Raw genomic sequence first — 16,846 nt, forward strand, 5'->3', positions numbered from 1 at the left:
AATCAGATCATAACCTGAGCCAGTCGGGCGCTTAACCAGCTGAGCTACGCAGGCCCCCCAGCCTGTTGCTCTTTAATGGATGCTGGCAGAAGACATGAGACTCCTAGATTAGAGACAATAGACTTGATTACTCACAGCATAGCATTATGAGCATCCGTATGTATGTGTCAGTTCCTCTTGCCCCACAAGTACTATGAGGGTGACCTGCCCGGGGCCCAGATGGATATTATACACACAGTGGGTTTGTGTTGTAGCTCTGGAATGAACACTGAGCTTAAGGAATCTGCCATTTTTATAGCAAACAATAAGCAAGCCTGCTCCTTATTCTTGTGAGGGAGAAGGTATCTCATCCCTATGGTTGCTTGCTGGCAACATAATCCTGAGAAATGGTGGCCCAGGGAAAAAGTGTCAGGGCCTTGCCTTCTTGACATGTCCGGGTTTTAAAATATATAGGAATTCAAGAGACCCACAGAGGTCTCTTCTCTCCCAACAGACAAAAGATACCCAAGGGGATCCCCTGAGCTCCAGCTATCTTCTGTCCCATAAAGAGCAATGGTTCCCCACCCCCCCTTCATTGCCAGGTTCAGAGAACTACCTAAATGTAGTAACTTTTGTTCTTTTTACCCAGTGGCAGGAGGAGGCCAAAATGGCCAGGTTGCAGTTTTAACTTCTAATTCTGTGGAAACATGATTCTATCACTTGAATCATTCTTCTTTTGGGTCCTCATATCTCTAAACTAGCAGAACCCACCTCCAGAGACTGATTGCTGAGATCAGAAGCAAAATATTTGTGAGTGAATCATTAAGCATAAGAGTGAGGGGAGTTTCTTCCATCCCTTGGTTGCCAGGCTAACTCTGGCTATAGAGAAAACATTATTTCTGTATAAATTATGTGTAATCACATCATTTGAAAATGGATTCTACTGCCTAAAAAGTTTGAAAACCACTGTTATAAGGCTTTTCCCTGAAAGGAAAAGACATATATATTGTCTGTGTGTGTGTGGTGTGGGCTGGGAAAAATATTTCTGACCTTCACCTTACTGAAAGAGGAAGCGAGGTATCTTGAACTCATCTCTCTCTCTCCTACAAATTTTACCCAATGAGAGAGAAGTTCTAATGAAGCTAGGATTTAAGACATTGTTGTTTTATTAATGGTAGGATTACTCTTTTGAGACTTACATACTTTTTGCCCCAAATTTTTATTTAAATTCTAGTTAACATACAGTGCAGTATTGGTTTCAGGAGTAGAATTCCATGATTCATCACTTACATACAACACCCAGTGCTTATAACAAATGCCCTCCTTAATACCCATCACCCATCTAGTCCATCCCCTACGCATGCACCCAGCTCCCTCCCTCAGCCCTCAGTTCTCTATCTTTAAGGAGACTCATATACTTCTACTTAAGGTCTCCATCTGCTAAGGAGGACAGGTAGGATATGTCTTGTGGACTCTATAAGGTGAATTTGGGCCCCGCTATCTCCCCCCCCCCCGCCATATGAATATGCAAATTTAAAAATTTAGATTATTGGAGTATATGGGTGTGAGTAGGTGGGGATTACTAAGCACTCACCCATCTGTTTTATTTTGTCTCACTTGGCTGTAAATCTTTACATAAACTCCCTGAGTTGAGAATCTCAGAGGGCTGAATAATAGTATTCAGGCACCAGAGCCCCATCCCAACTCCCAACAGAATGTACTGGAACAAGTAGCTATAAGTTCTTATTTCCAAGTTTTTTTTGTGTTTGTTTGTTTGTTTTTTTTTTTAAGTTTTCTTTGTTTGTTTTTAACCTGTACAAGGAGCGTTTTGTTTTTTTTGTTTTTTTGTTTTTTTTTTTTAATTTGTGTTGAGAGAGAGAGCACACATGCATGAGCAGGAGAGGGGCAGAGAGAGAATCCCAAGCAGGCTCCGTGCTGATAGTGTGAAGCCTGACGGGGGTTCAATCTCATGGACCATGATATCATAACCTGCACCAAAATTAAGAGTCAGATGCTTAACCAACTGAACCACCCAGGTGCCCCCGGAGTGTTTTGTTCTATGTTAAAGGCATCCTCTATCAATACCTATTCTTCCATGTGTCTTCTGCAGACCACCTTAGGAAGATTATTTAAATTTTTTACTCCAGAAAGCTTTAAAATGAGTAGATAATCTATTAACTCTAGACTGGAAATTCACTTGCATTTCCCATCTAAAATTTTTCTCAGCCAAGGTGTCATTCATAGCTTTCCAGATTATCTGGAGTGAAATGACAGCTTAAAGCGCTCCATCTAATTCCATACTAGCAATATAAAATCCCCCAAATCTGACTGTTATGAACCCACTCATTATTAAATTCCCACATCTGTGATCTCCCTGTGGGTTAAAATTAAAGGCAGTTCCAAATGTGTGCTCTCTCTGGTTTCTTTTTTTTTTTTTTTAATTTTTTTTTTTTAACGTTTTTTATTTATTTTTGAGACAGAGAGAGACAGAGCATGAACGGGGGAGGGTCACAGAGAGAAGGAGACACAGAATCTGAAACAGGCTCCAGGCTCTGAGCTGTCAGCACAGAGCCCGACGCAGGGCTCGAACCCACGGACCGTGAGATCATGACCTGAGCCGAAGTCGGACGCTTAACTGACTGAGCCACCCAGGCGCCCCTCTCTGGTTTCTTATATGCCAGGTCTCAGCCAAAAAGCATTCACTTAAGTGTTTGGGTAGGTTCTAGGACTTTGTTCAGCAGCTGCAGCCTGGGCTATCTTCCACTGGCATATATTAAGTTAGTTTAGCACCTCCAAAGCTGAATTTTTCCAGTGTCAAGGTGGTTGGTGCCACATGTTTTCAGAATGTCAAAGGGTTCAGAGGACTCTTAATATGAGTACAGCATCCTGATCCCCACAAACCTGAAAAGATAGAAGCAAATCTCCCATCTCTACAATAGATGTTGACACCTTACTATACAGTCCTAACCCACCTTGTTCCCAGACAAAAACAACAGAAACGTCGGTTTCTAGAAAACAGAGAATCTTCAAAGAAAACTTCAGGATATCTTGGCTTTTGGCTTGCCAGTCTGTGTTGGCTATCTATAATTTATAGACTCTAAACTCAGCTAAGAGGAATCACTTATCAAGAGGCTAATAGGGACACTTTACCATATAGGGAAGAATTTTGTCTATGCATTATAATGTTTCACTGGCATAGGATATTTTGTACTTAGAGCAATTTGCCAGGGGGATTTGCTCAGCTGCCAGGTCTTCTAGAATTTCTCTTGTTCCCCTTTGTCCTGCACATTAAAAGCTTAATTTTTCCTTTTTCAACCTTGTGTTCCTCACACCCCAATGCTAGAATAGTTGAGTTCTGTCCTTTGAGAGAGGATGATCCACATTTGTAGCAGGCAGTCAGGCAAAGCACAGTCTGTAGCCTTGCATTCTCTACAGTTCTGATCCTCCTAGTTCTGCACCCTTGTGTCCCCATTATGATCCTATCCTGCTGTGAAATTCCTTGTATCTACTAATCCTGCCCCCTGAAGGGGTCTTTTTTCCTTTCCATTTTTCTCAGCTGGAGAATGGCCTTTGACTGATTGCTCTAAAGCCTATGGGGACCAACATGGCCTTTGCAGTGTGCTCCTCAGAATCTTACCTTTCCTCGTTACTTGAGCTTTCCAGACCTTGGAAACTCAGTAGTAGCACACATATTCCTTTCTGTTACCTGTATGTGTCAAAATAGGCTGTGTCTCTGTTGTCTGTTCCTTTCAGGCATCACCAGCTGAGTTGTTAACCTGTTTAAGTTAAATCTTTTCCTTTCTACATAGTGTGGAGCTAACGTTATTCAGATCAGAATAACTTCCTTTTCCTTTCCTTTTGATTTTGGGCCCAAATGTTTGTTTTGCTTCTTCTTTCTCTAGTGCCTTTCTTAAAAGACACTGTCCTAGTGAAAACAAAAGGGTCCACGTGTTCAGTATTGATTCAGTTACTGCCAACCCTCAGCAGAGTAATTCCAATTATGGACAAGTTCAGTATTAACTTAGGCTTGGATTATGGCTGGGTCATTTGGCTTCCCTTTAATGTGATCTAGTACTCTCCCTTAGAGTCTTATTTCCACACATTTCCCAGATATGTTCCACTATAGCTTGTAGCCTTCCTGTCTTCCCAGACACACCACCTTGCAAATTATGTAATGGAGGAGCTACTTTATTGCTGATCTTCCTTTTCCAAAAGTTTACAAATCTATCTGAATTTAATGTAACCACCTATTATAACTGTCCTACTCTTTAAGGGCAATCCTGTCATTATGTTCATGATTCCTTACCTTTAGCTTTGAAAGAGCTCTTAAAAATTTCCTAGATCCAGGCCTTTTCTGAATTTTATTTCTCTTCCTCCATTATATCTCTTTGGTATGTATCACCTAAATTGAATAAATAAAGCAAAAATAACTCTTTTTCCTAGTCTTATCTTTTAAAGAGCAGTTATACCAAACTGTATATGCTTTCCCTTTCAAAGCTGTTTGACCTAACATGCCCTGTGTTTCCATTAAGGAAGAAGTCCCCTTTCCCTCTGTTTATCTGGTGTCTAACTTTTTCTTTCCTTTCCCACTGGCCTTATTGTCATTATGTGTGTTTAAATCCAGTGCTGTTTTTCTTGGCTTTCTGAGAAAATGTGATTCTGAAGGCTTTTTAATTTTTCTCTTAGGTTTTGAGTTTATCATAGCTTTGTTGAGGCTTTTCTAGTATCTCAATCCGAGAAGATTTACCCCCATATAATAAGGGCTCCATTTCCCTTTATCTTTTCAGTGATTTAAATCCACCACCCAACTATAGTTGAATCTGCAGTCTACTCAGGGAGTTATACCCAGGGCCAACTTGAAATCACGCTGTGCAGGACTGATTGCAGAACCTTGTTGACAAGCTACATAAACCCAAAGGTTAGTCATTCCCTGGTCCTCTTCTTGGGATACGATGAAGAACAGAATTTGGGACAGCTGTTTGCATGCCTCCTACTAATGCCAGCACACATTGTTAAAAGCTAGAACCTCCTGCAATGCTGCGGAGCTTACATGGAGCTTCCTACCTTTTGCAGTCCTACTAAGAAAACCTGTAAAGAGAGCAAAAAGGTCATTCTACCAACACTTGCCTGAAATCCTTGCCTCTTTTGAAGTGAACCTTTCCTGACCGAAGGACGCTTCCCACAGAAGTCCCTAATATTTGCAGGCACTAAAGCATTACCAAAGTTTCTGCCTCTGTCTACAGGGCTTGGAGTGTCTATGCATATGGATTTCAACAGCCCTCTTCCACTGTTGGTTCCAAACATTTGAGATGAGTTATGTTCTGCTTTGGGGCAAAATTATAGAAGAGAATGAGCCAGACCGGGCAGTTTATGGTCAGTGACCTCTGCCTTAACTCTTGCTCATCTTGTAGACACTCTTCCACAAGTGACAGTGGAGAAAAGGACTGCACTTTGCTTCTCAGTACTTACTTTCCCCAGAGGAAGAGCATTATGAGAGAGATATCTAATTTCCCCTAAATGGGTAACAGTTATACCATTTTTTTCCAATTATCCATTCTCTCATCCCACTTTTTAAATTAATAGACTTTGTTTTTTAGAGAGGTTTTATGTTTACCAAAAACTTGAACAGAAAGCACAGAGTTTCCGTTTTCCCTCTCCCCCTCCCAGTTTCCCCTACTAGTAACATCTTGCTAATACAAGTGTGATACATTTGTTATAATTGATGAGCCAATATTGTTACATTATTATTAACCATAGTTTACATTAGGGTTTTTTCTTAGTGTTATACATTCTGTGGATGTTGACAAATGTATAATGACGTGTATCCACTGTTACACTATCATACATAATAGTTTCACTGCCTTAAACATTGCCTTCTTACCACATTTTTGAAATAGTATCTTTATGATACATCAAATTCCTGCTTAGTGTAGATCCCTCACATTTCTTAGGTTTACTTCTCAACATTTAATTATTTTGTTGCTGCTATGATGGGTTGTTTTGGTTGTTTTTTTTTTGTTTTCTCATTTGTGTTTTTTTATGGCTTACTGCTCACATATAGGTTAGCTAATTGCTTTTTCATATTTATCTTATTTGTGTCTAGCCATCTTTTCATTTAGTTCTACAAGTGTTAGGTTTATTTATCTTTATTTTCTTACTGATTTTGTTACCAAAAAACCCAGGTTCGGCTACTTGTTGCTTGAAAAGCCAATACTCAAGGGAGGAATTTTGATTGGAAAGGAATATGAGCTTTATTCAGGAGGCTGGCCATCTGGGGAGAAGGGAAACTCTTGTCTGAAAACCAATTCTGACTATTCTGCCTGGTCCAAAGAGTTTTAAAGGAACTTTAGGGCATTTAATCAATAAAAAGAGAGCACAGTGGCCTGTGAACCCTTCCTGATTGCATGCAGACTTGATGCCAGCTACAGACATCATCACAGTGCCAGGAGGTTGTGTATTGGTGCCCCAGGGGGAGGTTGTGCAAGAGGATTTGGTTCTTTCTAAGGAACAATGTATAACCTGTAGATACACAAAGAAAGGCTTAGTTAATCACATGGGCTAAAAGTGCTTTCTGAAACTTAAAGACTACTAAGTTGGCCAGAGGGGCTGAGGTATCAGCTTCAATTTGGGTAAAATTTCCAGAACAAAAATTGAAAAAGGTAGTGACAGCATATGTTTCTTAGATGAGAATGCCTCTTCTGTGTCGACATTAAACGTGATGTTTGCTCTTTCTTGTTTTTTTTTTTTAATTTATTTTTTAGTGTTCATTATTTATTTCTAAGAGAGAGACAGTGTGAGCAGGGGAGGGGCAGAGAGAGAGGGAGACCCAGAATCTGAACCAAGCTCCGAGCTGTCAGCACAGAGCCTGACTGAAGGCTCAAACCCACAAACTGTAACATCATGACCTGAGCCAAAGTCAGACACTTAACCGAATGAGCCACCCAGGTGTTTCCTCTTGATTCGAATGATCTTCGTTATACAGATGCATCATTTTCTTTATTAAAGAGTATGAAAGGAAATGAATGTTTAATTTTGCCATCTATTTTTAATAGTTTTAAAAGTTCAAGTTTTTCTACATGAGGTTTTTCTCTTTTAACCTGTATATATGCTGAATTATATTAAAGAATTATTGTTCTTGAACCCTCCTTGCATTCCTAGAACAATATTTGACTAGTAACACTTCTGAATTCACTCAGCAACTATTTGACAGGTCTCTAAGTCTCTAAAAGAAGAAAAAGGTGCAAAGAAAATGTGACCAAAATAGCAACTGGTATTTAAAGAAAAAAAGAAGATGGGGCGCCTGGGTGGCTTAGTCGGTTGAATATCCAGCTCTTGATTTCAGGTTCATGTCATGATCCCAGGGTCATGGGATTGAGTCCCACATCAGGCTCCACACTGAGCGGAGAGCCTGCTTAAGATTTTCTCTCTCTCTCTCTGCTTCTCTATCAAGAAGAAAAAGAAAAGAAAAGAAAAGAAAAAAGCAAGGAAGCATAATAAGTAATGTAAAAGAACATGGCATATGTAAGATGAAACATAAGTTATCAGTAATAAATATGAAGATTAAACTAAATCTGACTTAAAGTAATCTCAGATGGGGGTGGGGGTGCTGAGTGGCTCAGTTAAGTAACTTCAGCTCAGGTCATGATGTCACAGTTCATTAGTTCTCGCCCCTCATTGGGCTTGTGCTGACAGTGCAGAGCCTGCTTGGGATTCTCTCTTCTGTTTCTGCCCCTCCCCCACTTGTGCATGTGCTCTATCTCAAAATAAATAAAACTTTAAAAAAGAAAGTAATCTTAGATGGTGAGAATTTTTAATTAAATCACCTAAATCTATCAATTTATGAGAGGCTAAAAATTCAAAAGCTGAAAATAATAAATACAAAGATGTAACAAATATGGGGGAGTATAAACAAAAAAATTACAAGATTTGTTTTGTTTTGTTTTGTCCAGTGAACATGTATTGTTCAAAAGGTAGTTCTGTGTAAGTTTGTCCTCAGTTCATATAGATAGGACTTGTTATCTTTCATACTGTCTAACGTAATGCAAGTCTCTGTCTTCCGGTTTTCTGTGGTTACACTCTTGCCAATAGGAGCCTCTCTCTTTAAGTCAGTCCTATCTCTTGTTAAAACCTATTAATCTACTGTAGTACAGTCAGATGCACAATTTGGATACAAAAAGTTCCTCCCTTTCCTTCTACAACATTAATATCCAGCTGGAGATTAATCTTAGAGAAGACTGAATTGCTTTGCAGAGATCTGATTTCTTTAACTTTCTTCAGTGCCTGTAAATTCATGCCACTAGAACTCCCTGTTGCTGAGTGTATATTTTGAAAAGGTTTTTGGCTCCGTTTCCATACAGTTCTACATCTTCTGGAACTTCCTGTCAGCAGCCATAGACCCCTCCCTTATCTGATTTGCTGTTCTCTATCAGTGTTCTTTTTCTCTCCCACCTTTCCTTCTTTTCCTTCCACCTTTATTTTTCTTGCTTTTGAGCAACTAGATCAGTTTCTTTTGGTGGTAACCAAATATTTGGCTTGGTTTTGCTACCTGGTATTTTTGGTGTGGTATGTGGCAAAATCACCTGAAAGCTGACCAAAGGAAATAAAAATTTTAAACTTCGAGACACTATTGGGATAACAATGGCTTTAACTATAAATAATCTGCATATAATTTCTAAGCAGTAGACCACAGGCCTTATTTACAAAATCTTTACATAGCTGTAAAAGTGAAATTTTGTTTCTCTCTTACCCAACTATAAAATATAAATAAAGCCCATTTCTTTTCTTGTTCTAAGCATTACCATCTCATTTGGTAATGAGAATATCAGAAACTGTATTAATAGTTTTAGTAAATATTTAAAATTTACAAAAGGCCACATCCTCTGAGCTACTAACCCGACATTTAGATATGTGATAGATTTTCTTTTACTCTGATAACATTATTTTCCTCATATTCCCAGTGCCTAAGAGAGTGCCTAATATATTGCAAGCATCAAATTTTCTCTGAGACTAACCTGGAGGTTACATATGTAACTTCATTAAGAAATTGAAATTTTGTTTGACAAAAAGATGTTTTTTTCCTTGAAATTCATGTTTAAGGGTTCCAATAAACCTTAAATTTTTTCTTTAATATTTCATTTCCTCAGCATCGTAAGTATGTAATCTGACTCTGGCTTCTTTCAGCAATCTAGAGTGATACCATTTTTGCCTTGGTTAGAGATCACAATATAAAAGTGGTTGGTATCCAGCTTGTCAGAAATGCATTTGAGAAAAGTGTTACTTAAGGAAAGAGTGCTGAATGGTCATTTGCTTCGTCCACTCTGTGTATTCTGAGTTGTTTCTGTGAAGGTTACTTTCTTGGGAGATACAGCATGCACACTGCATCTCAAAACAAATAGATAATTTAAAAAGCCCAGATTGTTCTGTTTGAGAAACCATCAAGGACATTGCTCCTATGTCATTTAGTGTCCCCTTAAAATTTTACCATGAGAAAACCCTTAAGAATTTGTGTCAGAAAAAAAAAAAAAATGGTTTCCCTAACAGATTAGTAGAATACTTCTTTTCTGATTGTAAAGATCTTTTCTTTTTTTCTGTTTTTACTACTGGGAAAGTCAATAGCACATTTTGATACAGCAAATCATGATAGCACCTCTCTAAGGTCTTCCTAAATAGGTCTTATAAACAGATTCTGTGCTGAAAAAAGACTGGATTTGGACAGAAAATAGAGCTAAAACCTTTGGCAAGCACCAGTTTTATATGTGTGCTAAGCCAGGCCCAATGAGCCCCTTTTAATTTCATTTATTTTTCTCTTGACTAGAAAACGTTGTGTGATGTGATCCTTATGGTCCAGGAAAGAAAGATACCTGCTCATCGAGTTGTTCTCGCAGCAGCCAGTCATTTTTTCAACTTAATGTTCACAAGTAAGTATCTTAAAGTAATAAAACATGTTATTTTTTCCATGAGAATGACTTAGAGTCTAAATTAAAATATCTTTCCAGTACCTGGGTGGCTCAGGCAGTTAAGTGTCCAACTCAGTTTCGGCTCAGGTCATGATATCTAGGTTTCATGAGTTCAAGCCCCACTTGGGGCTCTGTACTGATGGTGCAAAGTCTGCTTGGGATATTTCTCTCTCTCTCTCTCTCTCTCTCTCTCTCTCTCTCTCTCTCTCTCTCAAAATAAACTTAAAAAATTTTTTTAAAGAAGAAAATATCTTTCTAAAGCCCTTAAGATATTAAGGCCATAAAACATTGAAGAGATTGGAAAGGGGTTATGATGATGTTTGATCAAAAGAAAAATGTCCTTTCACTAGCACTAGAGGCCCAAGGGCTTTATTGATGGAGATGCAGTTTCTAGTTGAACAATTGTCATTGTTCTCATAGATTGGCTCCAGTTATATCAGATGTAGTTTTGCTCACAGCAATTTAGAAGAGTGCCACTAAGTCATTTTAGGAGTTGGGGAAATACTAAATCTAGTTTTATGTATCTCTGTTTACTTGGCCCTTTTTGTTTTTTTAAAGAAGTACACTAATCCACTAATTTCTTACCTTATTTTAAGACACATTAAGTGTGGAGAATTAATTTGCATTTGTTATAGGAATGTTGGGCTTCCTGGGATCTTTATTAACAGAGAGCTCTCTGTCCTGTTATTCTTCTCCACATTTAACATGGCCTGGAATGATCTGGTCTTCAGTTAACCTGGTGATAGTAGTCATGTCATTTATATTTCTTCTTTTCATTTTAGCTAACATGCTTGAATCAAAGTCCTTTGAAGTTGAACTCAAAGATGCTGAACCTGACATTATTGAACAACTTGTGGAATTTGCTTATACTGCTAGGTAAGTTAAGAAGGATCATTTCTGTTGTGGAGGAGTAAGGTTGGGATCTACTAGGGCAGAGCATTATCTTGACAAATTGATGTGCTCCAAATTCTTCGACAGGAAAAACCATAAGGATGGGGAAGTTTGAGGAGCTTATGCCATACTCATGCAAGCAAGGACCAAAAAGTTTAATTTTTTGTTTAATTTCAGGAGCTAGTAGGATACATTTTACAAAGCATTATTTAAGTAATAAAAAATTATAGGAAATTAAATTCACTTTAACTTCTTTGCAGAATTTCTGTGAATAGCAACAACGTTCAGTCTTTGTTAGATGCAGCAAACCAGTACCAGATTGAACCTGTGAAGAAAATGTGTGTTGATTTTTTGAAAGAACAAGTTGATGCTTCAAATTGTCTTGGTAAGAAGTCATATTCCTATTTAAAATAAAAACCAAAACAAACTTTAATGTGCATTTTAATAAAGGAAAAAAAAAGTGTCATTCTAAGTGTCCTCATTTAATTTTAAAGACATTGTCCACTAGAAAATACACTTAAAATACATTTTAAGAGACATTTAGGAAGATGCCTATTAACCCGGGCAGGAACAAGCCCATTAAAATTTCCAAAATATAAAATAGCTTTAATAATGAGTTTTTGTGTATCTAGAACAAAAAGTAAGGATTGCGTCTGGTGGTGGTGTGGTAATGTCATAAACATGAATGTTTACCTTTGTTGCAGTACTTAGATTGGTCTGTCATAGATGAGAAAACAGGTTGTGTATATTACCTGAGGTCTTAAAGCTAGTATGTGGAGGAGCTGGAGTTGGAATTCAAGTCCTCTTGTTCTTAACTACTGTCCCATGTTGCCTCTCCACATTATTAAATATGTTATTGTATACTAGAACACTTAAAAATCCTAGACTATAAATTAAGATACTAAGTAAGAGACTGCTATAGCACTCTATTTTATTTTTTTAAGTCTTTATTTATTTTTGAGAGAGAGGTCAGTTGCAAGCAGGAGAGGGGCAGAGAGAAATCCCAAGCAGTCTCCGTGCTGTCAACGCAGAGCCTGATGCGGGCTCAAACTCACGAACCATGAGATCATGACCTGCACTGAAACCAAGAGCCAGACAGACGCTTAACCGACTGAGCCATCCAGGTGCTCCAGCACTCTATTTTAAAGCCATTAATAAAGTATTTTATATTTCATGTCAGGAAAAGCAGAAATAGTTGATCAGAGTTTTCCAAGGTGTGATATGGTATGCTTTCCACTGTGAAATAATCTTTAGTGGCACATAAATGAACATCCAGGTCTTTGTAGTTATATTTTCTTACCCTTGCTGTGATTCAGAGGGGAAAAGAATCAGGGTAGGAGTCCTAGGAAGGCAGGGAGGAGAGGAAAGCTGAATCAAGGACAACCAGTGCAAAGGTTTTTGACATATGAGAGAAGATGAGGGGTGCTGACAAGCCAACAGCTGGGCAAAGGGCTCCTGGAGATACATGAGAAGTTTGCAAGCCTTCTCTTTCCCCCGTTTTTCTAGGCTCCCCTCTAGTAATGAACTAGACGGTTCATTACTCCCATCTGTCACACACCCCTACTGTGAATGCAGAGCAAAAGATCTTTGTAGGCAGGTAGATAGGAAGCAGAATAAATTTTAGGGAGGGATAAAAGGCAGGCAAAGGGGATGGGAATGAGTTTGTGCCTGGTATCCAAAAAAGGAAATGGACCAAATGGAACAGGACAGGTAATAGCTATGCAGGTGAATATACTGGTGGAATTTATTTTAAAGGTGGTTGTAGGTCACAAACGAAAAGACCCATATATTAGGAAATAAAAGGCCAGTCTCTAATCTCATCTGTGCAGCAGAGACACTCTGGAATGAGTCCCTCTATTTCTCTGGGCCATAGTTTGGGGCTCCATTCATCAATAAAATTTATATTCTGAGATTTTACTTACTTTCCCTTATATAAATATGTAGTCTCACAAAATTTATTATAAAAAGAATTCAAAGGAGTTTTTGGAAGATGATGGCTTAAGTACTTCTCCTTAACTCCCTAGCACTCTAAACTTCCAACCAGGTGATTCAACTAGAAAGAAAAACAGCCAGAGTAGGGAGTGGATATGGTGGAACCTGGAGCAAGTTTGTGCTAATCTCATTTTAGGCTTTGGGCTTCTGAGGAGACCACTTGGGAGTGTTACTTCTGGATGCCTTCTGGATCATTGTTTTCAAGAGAGGAAGGATGGTGTAGCAGCCTAGAAGGGAGCCTGATTCTCTAAGCCGGGGTAAAGATAGTGGCCCATCCAGTTGAGCCAAGTGCAGCTACTCTCAGTACCCAAGGGAACTGCTGCAGCCTGCATTCTTTTTAGCCCTGGGGTGGCTCTCCCTGTGAACTGGTTAGAGAGAACTCCTTTGTTCTCTGCTGCCCCAGAGATCCCAACAAGCTGATTTCCATGAATTCTAAAGGCACCCATAGTATCTGATGGAAGTGGGCAAAGATATCATACCAGGTAAAAGGAAACCTGCTAGTTCGAGGACAGAAATCAAGTTAAACAGCCAAAATGAATGGCTCCAGTAGAAATTTTCATTTAAGAAATGGAGGAGACCTTAAATAGAAAGGAAAGCCATGATTTTCCATAAAATTCAATTGAATTGAAAAACAGAATGGATATTCCTAAAAATCAACCTAAAGAAAATAAAACAGAGAAAACTGCCTTATGATAACAACACAAAAATGCAAAGAAATGGAAATCATTAGTGAAAAACATAAAAGACCTGAAAGGAAGATATGGGACACTGATGTGAAGTAGGGATTCCACAAGGAACAAGTGGAGGAAAAGTGATATCAAAGAAATCGTAAAAGAAAACTTATTTGAGACTTAAAAAACTTGAACTTTCACACTTATACCAAGTACCAGACCTGATGGAGTGAGATTTTCCTCTCCTAAACATATCCTAGTGATATTTTTTCACCTCCAAAATCAAGAGAGAACTTTTTATTTTTTTTAATGTATGTTTATTTTGAGAAAGAGAGTGAGCATGAGTGGGGGAGGAGCAGAGAGAGAACCCAAGCAGGCTCCGTGCTGTCAGTGCAGAGCCTGATTGGGGCTCAGTCTCACCAACCATGAGATCATGACCTGAGCCAAAAGTTGGACGCTTAACCAACTGAGCGCCCCGGGTGCCCCAAGAAAACCATTTGACGTGATAAAAATGTTCTGGCACTAGATAGTGGTGATGGTGACACAACATGGTGAATGCACTAAATCACTAATGGTAAGTTTTATGTTGCATGTATTGTATCTTAATTTTTTGAAGTATAATAAAAAGAATTTATAAGTTTTTAGAAAGGGTATGTATGATAGGTTACCAGAAATTGGTCACAAATTCTTTTCATCCTTGTATGTATACCCCTTATATATGTGACTGTAGCTCTTCCATCAAGAAGTGGAGTCTTTTTCCCCTTGTAATCTAAGCTTGGCCATGTGGCTTGCTTTAGCCCATGGGACATTTGCAAATGTGACATGAGCAAAAGCTTAAATGTGCTTTGGGGCTTGCCCTGCTTTGCTGCTGGGGACTCTTCTGCCATCATGAAAAGAAAATTAGAGACCATTTGGGACACAGATGAGTTATACTAGCTGATGTTCCCTTCACCAACCAGCTTGCCTATTACCAAGTATGTGAATGAGGCCAATCTAGACTATACAGTCCCCACTAAGCAACCAGCTGGCTGCAGAGATTAAACCAGCCCAGGTCAAAAGAACCACCCACTTGACCCATAGAAGTGCATTGTTATTTTGAGCCACTAAGTTTTGGTGTTGTTTTTCCTGCATCAACAGATAATTAACATAAAAGTTTACTTAGAAAAGGAGAATCTGAATGACATTAATTTTTTATCTGCAACAGGAAGTTAGAAGACCACAGCATTAGATATGCAAATCATAGAGAAAAAAAGAATTACATTTAAAAACATTGTTCATTTGAGATATTGCAAAGACACAATGTATAATGCACCTGGAGCCTTCTGAGAAAAGTATTGGGAGAACTACTACAGCAAAGTATGGTAAAGATCTCAAGATAGGGATATGCTGCATCAGCTTCCTTAATTGCAAGCGAAATAAACTGACTTTGCTAGTTTAAACAGAAAAGGAATTTGTTGAAAGCTTTTGAGTAACTCAGAATTGGCTGGCTCAGCTCAGTTGGTGAAGCATGCAACTCTTGATCTTGGGGCTGTGAGTTCAAGCCCCAAGTGTGGCGTGAAGTTTACTTAAAATACAAAATTAAATACACAAAATTGCATAGAAATCTCAAATCAAGCTTAGTAAAAGTCTGAATTTGAACAACACAAACTTGTTTAGGTAGATATCACAGAGTGTTTTACTCAGTAATCAGAGAACACATACAGTTTTCAGACACCCCTGGAGTGTTTACAAATACTGATCAGCAGCCACAGAAAATCTGGAGCACCTAAAAGAGAAGAGACACAGTCTACATCCACTGATTACAGTGCAATAAAGCTGTGAACTAACCTCAAAAGGAAAGCTGTTTCCTCCCACTCCATTCTGAACACTAGATATTTAATTGAGAAATTTAGAAAAATATTTTTAAAGAGGTGTTAATGAACTTACAGGCCAAATAGAAATATATGACTATGTACAGAAAAAAAACAACCCAAACCTTTAGAATGTGACCAAAGTATTCCTTTTAAAAAAAAAAAAAATTTTTTTTAATGTTTATTTTTGAGAGAGAGTGAATATGCAGGAGGGGCAGAAAGGGAGAGGGATACTGAGGATCCAAAGGAGGCTCTGCACTGACAGCAGAGAGCCCGATGAGGGGCTCAAACCCACAAACCATGAGATCATGACCTGAGGTGAAGTCAGATGCTTAACTGACTGAGCCACCCAGACACCCCAGTGATCAAAGTATTTATTAGAAGAGAATTTGTAGTCTTAAAATATTTTCCAAATAAATGCATTTATTTTTATCTTTCCTTGACTGAGTATTCTACTCAAAGAGATAGGAAAAAACTTTAAACACCTAATGAAAGTAGAAGAAAATCTCTTTCAAAGCAAAATTAATAAAATGGAAAAAGAACACTAATAGACTGTAGACTTGGCCAGGGAAACAAAAGCTAATTATTTCAAAAAATGGTATAAAATAGTAAACAAGTCTAATCAAGAAGGAAAGATCATAGAACAAACAACAAGAATTAGAAAAGGTCAAAGAAACAAGATATGAACACAAAAGAGAAATAGTCAAAATTGTCTTTAAAAGTTGAAAACCCAGAAATAGAAATGTTGAAAAGGTAAAGATTTGTTCCCAATGAATGCTCCAGGTTTGATGGTTTTATGTGTTAATTCTACCAAGCTTTCAAGCAATAGATTAATTCTGTATTACTTAAATCCAGTGGACATGGATAGAAAACTTTACAGCTCATTCTACAAGGGTAGGATTATTGAGATGCCAGGATTGGACAGATAACACACACGCACACATGTGATTTTAGTTTCACTTAGGAACAATGATTTATGGGGCCTGTGGGTGGCTCAGTCGGGTAAGCATCTGATTTAGGCCCAGGTAATGATCTCACGATTCATGAGTTCAAGCCCTGCATCGGGCTCTGTGCTGACAGCTTGCGGACGGAGCCTGCTTCGGATTCTGTCTCCCTTTCTCTTTGCCCTTCCCCCACTCGCACTCTGTCTCTCTCTCTCTCTCTCCAAAATAAACATTTTTAAAAAAATTTTTAACAATAATTTAAATTCCTTAAAAATAGCAAATTGAATCCAATGAATATATTTTTAAAAATAATACTTTACAAAAAAAAAATATTGTAATACTTTACCACCCTGGTGTGAGATGTTGACAATGGAAGAGATTATTTATGTATAAAACAGAAGTATATGGGAACTCTGGTTTCTACTAAATTTTGTTGTGAACCTACAACTGCTGTGGAAATTAAAGTTTGTTAATTAAAACAATAATACTTTGTGACCCAGTAGGATTGACTTCAGAAATGTCAGAATGATTGAATGCTTAAGAATCTAACATAATTTAATATA

The 16,846-nt window shown here is 38.2% G+C and overlaps 1 protein-coding gene across 4 annotated transcripts in view; it reads left to right on the plus strand.

The window, feature by feature from the left end:
• The window catches only part of KLHL7 (kelch like family member 7), a 69,480-nt gene that overhangs the window by 11,090 nt on the left and 41,544 nt on the right, over nucleotides 1-16,846 (plus strand). For 2 of the 4 annotated variants that reach the window (XM_049642890.1, XM_049642889.1), the window contains exons 2-5: nucleotides 4,767-4,897; nucleotides 9,794-9,896; nucleotides 10,718-10,811; nucleotides 11,087-11,211. In XM_049642890.1, the coding sequence (XP_049498847.1) occupies nucleotides 9,818-9,896; nucleotides 10,718-10,811; nucleotides 11,087-11,211 (298 nt within the window). In that variant the 5' untranslated portion in view covers nucleotides 4,767-4,897; nucleotides 9,794-9,817. The remainder of the gene's footprint in view (nucleotides 1-4,766; nucleotides 4,898-9,793; nucleotides 9,897-10,717; nucleotides 10,812-11,086; nucleotides 11,212-16,846) is intronic. The other 2 variants (XM_049642888.1, XM_049642892.1) reach the window with 1 other exon arrangement.

Source organism: Panthera uncia, chromosome A2 (genome assembly GCF_023721935.1).
Source record: "Panthera uncia isolate 11264 chromosome A2, Puncia_PCG_1.0, whole genome shotgun sequence".
Taxonomy (NCBI): domain Eukaryota; kingdom Metazoa; phylum Chordata; class Mammalia; order Carnivora; family Felidae; genus Panthera; species Panthera uncia.